The 6,000-nt window shown below is 44.4% G+C and overlaps 1 protein-coding gene across 1 annotated transcript in view; it reads right to left on the bottom strand.

Moving 5' to 3' along the window:
- Positions 1 to 1,523, bottom strand: part of ANXA4 (annexin A4) — a 38,461-nt gene extending 36,938 nt beyond the window's left edge. The window contains exon 1 of the mRNA XM_079721064.1: positions 1,459 to 1,523. Within this exon, the coding sequence (XP_079577190.1) occupies positions 1,459 to 1,471 (13 nt within the window). The 5' untranslated portion in view covers positions 1,472 to 1,523. The remainder of the gene's footprint in view (positions 1 to 1,458) is intronic.
- Between the last annotated feature and the right edge of the window lie 4,477 nt (positions 1,524 to 6,000).

The raw sequence follows: 6,000 nt of genomic DNA on the forward strand, positions 1-6,000 counted from the left end.
AGGATACACCTGAAAAAAAAGGGTGGGCCGAGTACCTTTTCCATTTTATTTATAAAAAAGGAAAATGATAGATTCAGGGTAACGTCCTGTTCAGAGGTGGGCAGCAGCACAGCACAGTGGCTTAAGCTCCGGCTCTGGAGTCGGACTGCCTGGAATTGCCTAGAATCCTGACACGTACAACCCCAGACACCTCGGGCAAGTTAGCTCATCTCCCTAAACCTCAACTTTTCTCATTAGTTAAACAAGCTGCTGTCAGAATTAAAACATAATCTATGTAACACATTGTGCCTGACACACAGTAGAGCTTAACAAACGCTCACTATTATTGTTATTATTTTTTTTTTGCGGTACGCGGGCCTCTCACTGTTGTGGCCTCTTCCATTGCAGAGCACAGGCTGCGCACGCGCAGGCTCAGTGGCCATGGCTCACGGGCCCAGCCGCTCCGCGGCATGTGGGATCTTCCTGGACCGGGGCACGAACCCGTGTCCCCTGCATCCGCAGGCGGACTCTCAACCACTGCGCCACCAGGGAAGCCCTATTATTGTTATTGTTCCTGTTAGTAGCATTGGGGCTAAGATGAATTCTTCTTGGATAGAAAAACTGGGAAATAACGCCTCATGGTCAAACGTTTTTATCCAAATCTTGAGGAGATTCTAAATAGCAGCTATGAAACAGAGAGCACTTCTCTGGCCAAATGTCCACTCAGGCAAGTTTGGAGGCAGGGTCTAGGTCAGCATAGCCTGCAGTGCCCAGGCATGGCTGTGCCCACCCAGTGGGAGGCCTTTGCCCATGGGAGCTACCAGAGGGTGGTGCACTGGAAGACAAGCCCTTCTGGTCACGTACGCACAGCCTTCTCACCTAAAATCCCACATGCTACACGGGGGTACTGGCCTAGCTGTGCCTATTACAGCAGCAACAGGTGGGGGGCTGACTCAAGGGAGAGAACGTGGACTTAGAGCTGGCACGCTCTGCTGAGTGTGACTCATGGCTCAGTTCCACTTACTCTGTGCCTTCCTACGTTACTTCTCTGAGTCTCAGTTTCACATCTGTAAAATGGGGTGAAAATAACAATAGGACCAGCTGCTTTCACTACATCACAGGATTATTGCATGTATTCGTTCAGATAATATTTGTCAAAGTGCTTTGTAAACCTTCTGGCACGACATGCATACATGGGTTAACTGGAAAACAAATACATTTCTCAAATTTGATATATAAATTCATAATACCGGAATGTAAAACAGATTTAAATTATCAGGGAAGTCCAGAATGAGTTCATAACATTTAAAATTCTTAGTAAAAAACCCTCCCGTCTAGTTTGCCTTGAAAAGTCAACTTGTTCCCATTGTGTTTTCTTAGCGTGAGATGTACTCACAGTTGCCTGTGGACACAACACCCTCTGGGTGACTCTGTCATGCACAGCACATGAGGGGTGTTTACTTCCAGTGGGACACTTACCGAGGCCTTTCATGGCCTTCCTCAGGGTCTGGGCATCTTCGGTGGCACTGAAGCCTGAAGCAGCTTTGACGGTGCCTCCCTTGGCTGCCTGAGTGCACAGAGAAAGATGGTGACTGAGAGGCACTTCTCACCAGCATGGCGCCATCTCACACAGCAAGTTTGCTGAGCACCCACCATGGGCCAGACACTCTTCCAGGTGCTGGGACACGGCAGTGACTGTGGGAAATGAGGCTCTTGCTCCCCTGGAGCTGATGTTCAAGTTCAGCAGAAGCAGACAGTAAACGAGCCAACAAACAAATATTCCACCAGGCGGCTGGTGGTGAGAAGGGCTACAGGGCAGACAGAGAGGTCCTGGAGGGGCTGCTTTGAGGAGTGACATTCAGGCTGAGGTCTGAGTGACAGGAAGCAGCTGACTGCAAAGATCAGGGGAAAGTGTTACAGGTAGAGGAAACAGCTGAGGCAAAGGCACCGAGGCTGGAGCTGCCTTCTGGGGGAGGAGTGGGACAGAGGCCAGCGTGGCTTGAGTTGGTGGGCAAGCTGGGGAGTCATAAGATAAGTTACACCGTTACCTACAAAGTAATCTTGTCTCCCCTGAAAGGGGAAAATCAAACCTGAATTCAATCAAGCCTCTAAGGCCAAATACCAATTTATGGTAAATAGGAGAAAGAGGAAAATGTTAACCCACCCCACAGGGCTGTAATCAGCACAATCCAGACTGTGAGAAACACTACTTGATGAACGGTCTAGTTTCTTCAACAAATAAACTGCAAGGAGAATTAGAAAAGAGAGAGATGGAGGGACTTCCCTGGTGGCACAGTGGTTAAGAATCCGCCAATGCAGGGGACACGAGTCCTGGTCCGGGAAGATCCTACATGCCGCGGAGCAACTAAGCCCGTGCGCCACAACGACTGAGCCTGTGCTCTGGAGCCCACGAGCCACAACTACTGAAGCCCACGCGCCTAGAGCCCATGCTCCGTAACAAGAGAAGCCACCGCAATGAGAAGCCCGCGCACCGCAACGAAGAGTAGCCCCCGCTTACCGCAACTAGAGAAAGCCCGTGCGCAGCAATGAAGACCCAACACAGCCAAAAATAAATAAATAAAATAAAATAAATTTTTTTAAAAAGAGAGAGAGAGAGGGATGGAGGGGAAATATAGCTTAAAAGAGATTAAAAATGCACATGAATAATCATAATGGGTGAACTTATTGGGATCCTGAATCAAACAAACAGTAAAAAAAAAAAAATGACATTTCTGAGACAGTTGGACATTGAACACTGACTTGATATTTGATGCCATTAAGCAACTAGTGCTAACGGTTTTACGTATGATAATGGTATTGTGGTTATATTTTATTTTTTTAAGAGTTTGAATCTTATACACATTGAAAGAGTTTATAGATGAGAGGATAAGATGTCTGGAATTTGCTTCAAAATAACGGGTTGGGGGAAGTAAGTGGAGGTAAAGAAGAAACAATGCTGACCATGAGTTAATAATTACTGAGTTATTATTATGTAATACAATAATTACTGACCATGAGTTAATAATAATTATAGGTACGAAGGGGTTCTTTTTAATATTTGGTCTACTTTTGTATGTGTTTACCTTTTTCCATAATAAAAACTTTAAAAATGAAAAAGAAAGAGAATCAGAGAGGTTGAAAGGGCAGAACAAGAGCCTTCCCAAGCCGGTGAGGAGTTTCTGTTTTATTCTAAATGCAGTAGGAGGCACTGGCAGGTTTTCAGCACAGGGATGGAGTAGATGATCTGATCTACATGTTAAAAAGATCACTTGGGCTGCTGTAGGGAGATACAGAGACCAGTTGAGAATCTGGGCCAAGATCCAGGGATATGATGGTAGACGAGGGTGAAACAGTAAAAATGGAAAGAGACAGACAGATTCAGCACATGTTTTGGAGCAAAGGCGGCAGAACTTGCCAATGGACTGACGTGGGAGGTGAGGAAAGAAAAGAAGCAAGTGTAACTCTAAATCTTTTCCCCTGAGCAGCCAAGCAGAGAGTGGCATCCTTTACCCAGATGGGGAATGCTGGAGGACTACCAGATTTGGGATGGCAGTGGGGAGTGGGATTTAGAAGTTCTATTTTCAAAATGTTAAGGTTGGGATGTCCATTAAACATCCAAGTGGAGTTGTCAAAAGGATGGTTGGTTATACAACGTAAATCTAGAGGGCAAGTCTAGAGTAATACATTCAGGACACATCAGCGTTTGGATGGTATTGGACGAAATGACCTAGGGAGAAAGTGAAGAACAGGGGTCCTAGGACAAGCCTGGGCCTCTCCAGCAGAGAAGGACTGGAATGGATAACCAAGAAGGACTGATCCTTGATGTATAAAGAAAACCAGGACCGTGTGTTGTCCAGAGGCTGAGGAAGGGGGAAGATGTCAGCACCTGCTAAGGTAGGTGTGAGTGGAGGACTCAGAAGGGATGGTCAGATTGGGCCCCACGGAAGGTCCTGGTGATCCTGACCAAGGCTTCTGCAGTGGAGTGGAGGGGACAGAAGCCTGACCAAGTGGCAGAGGGAAGGACGGGAAGTCATGAGGAGGAGACCGCAATCTAGACACTGGAGAGGAGGACTCGCATCACCGGAAACGACCAGCACGTCTTAAAGTGAGAAATACTCTGATGTGTACAAGGGACAAAAAGTTAGTGAATCTGACCCTCTGCGAATACAGACGACACATTAAAAACACCAACAAGCAAAACATGGGTTAGTAACCAGTAGGTACCATTCAGTTGACTTACGACTTAGAGATAATGTACTGATTAAGATCAAGGTGCCCTGAGTATGTCTAATGTATTTACTAATTTATTAATGTTATTTATGTACGTGCGGCAGCAAAGAGAAACATACAAAAGATACAAAAGATAATACAAAAGATAAATAAATAGATGAAGAAATTCAGTGACAGGACACAAAGCATAGAAAATTACAGTAAAGAAGGGGGTGGAAAGGAAACGGAAACGGAGACCTTAAGGGCCTGTGTAATTATTCGACATGAGCCACAGATTTCTCTGTCTAGAAGCCAAACAAGAGGGAACTGTAATCAATAATGAGACTCACAGTGTCCGTAAGAGGCAAAGAGATCAATTGCACCGAATTGCATCCTCAAAGAAAGATACGTTGAAGTCCTAACCCCCAGTACCTCAGAATGTGCCCTTATTTGGAAATACTGTCATTACAATGAATTAATTAATTGTAATTAATTAAAGCAAGATGAGGTCCTACTGGAGTAGGGTAAGCCACTAATTCAACATGACTGGTGTCCTTCTTAGAAAACAGCACGTGAAGACAAAGCCACTCAGGGAGAACACCACATGATAATGTGGTGTTGACTCCAATGTCTGCCAAAAAATGCCCAAGATTGCTAGCAAACCACCAGAAGCAGGAAAGAGACAAGGAAGAATTCCCCTACGGATTTCAGAGGGACCATGGCCCTGCCAACATCTTGATTTTGGATTTCTAGCCTCCAGAAATACAAGACAACATATTTCTGTTATTTTTAACCACCCAGTTTGCGGTGCTTTGTTACGGCAGCCTCAGGAAATTAATGCAGGCATTTTACTTGTTTTCTTCTACTATATATCTGTAGTAATAAGCAAGCTGGTGATTTGCTGTCAGAATTTCAAATGCCCTAGCTCAGCCCTTGACCTCACCAAGACAGCCTTCTGAGTCAAACGTTTCACAATGTTCTTCTGGAACTCCAGTATTGAAAAAATTTTGGATGGTACTTAAACACTGCATTTGACTTTTAAAGCAAATTGCATTGCTGAGGGACACTAGTATGGGATTAAAATTAATATCTAACAAGATGAATCGATAGAGGAATGTGCAAAGATAATTCAGCTTATCTATCAGCGTCTTTTTTCCAGAACAAGATAAGCCCGGAAAATTTGTTCCTGTTAGCTCTAAGGTATCCTTATTGACTAAATTCCAGGGAATAATGTATCATTATCTGTTCCAGGAAGGCAGGGGATTCCACCCCAGGAAGGCTTCTTGTAGCAGCAGGCAAAGGAAACAGGCAGAAGATGTAGGGAAGAATGATGAAAACAAATAGCTAGAAATCAGTGATACATCACAATCAATGAAATGTAAAATAATAAATAATGATGAACATAAATGTCAAAAGATGGGAATACGATACGATGAAATACTTAGCAATACAAAGGAACAGAGGAACAAACTGCTGATACAGCACCAGGGATTGATTGCAAACAATACAATGCTGACAATAAAGAGCACACACTCTATGATTCCATTTATAGGATGTTCTCGAACAGGCAAAACCAATCTATGGTGAAAACAATCAGAACAGTGGTTCCATTTCTGGAGTGGAGTGGAGAGCAGGGTGGGGACTGATCTGCAAGGGGCATGGAGGAACTTCCTGGAGCGATGAAATGTTCTATCTTGATAAGAGGGGTAGGTTACACGATACATACCTTTGTCAAAACTCATCTACCGGTAACCTTAAGAGCTGTGCATTTCACTGTATGTAAATTATACCTCTAAAATTTTTTGGTAAATA

Source organism: Hyperoodon ampullatus (genome assembly GCF_949752795.1).
Source record: "Hyperoodon ampullatus genome assembly, chromosome: 15".
NCBI lineage: Eukaryota > Metazoa > Chordata > Mammalia > Artiodactyla > Ziphiidae > Hyperoodon > Hyperoodon ampullatus.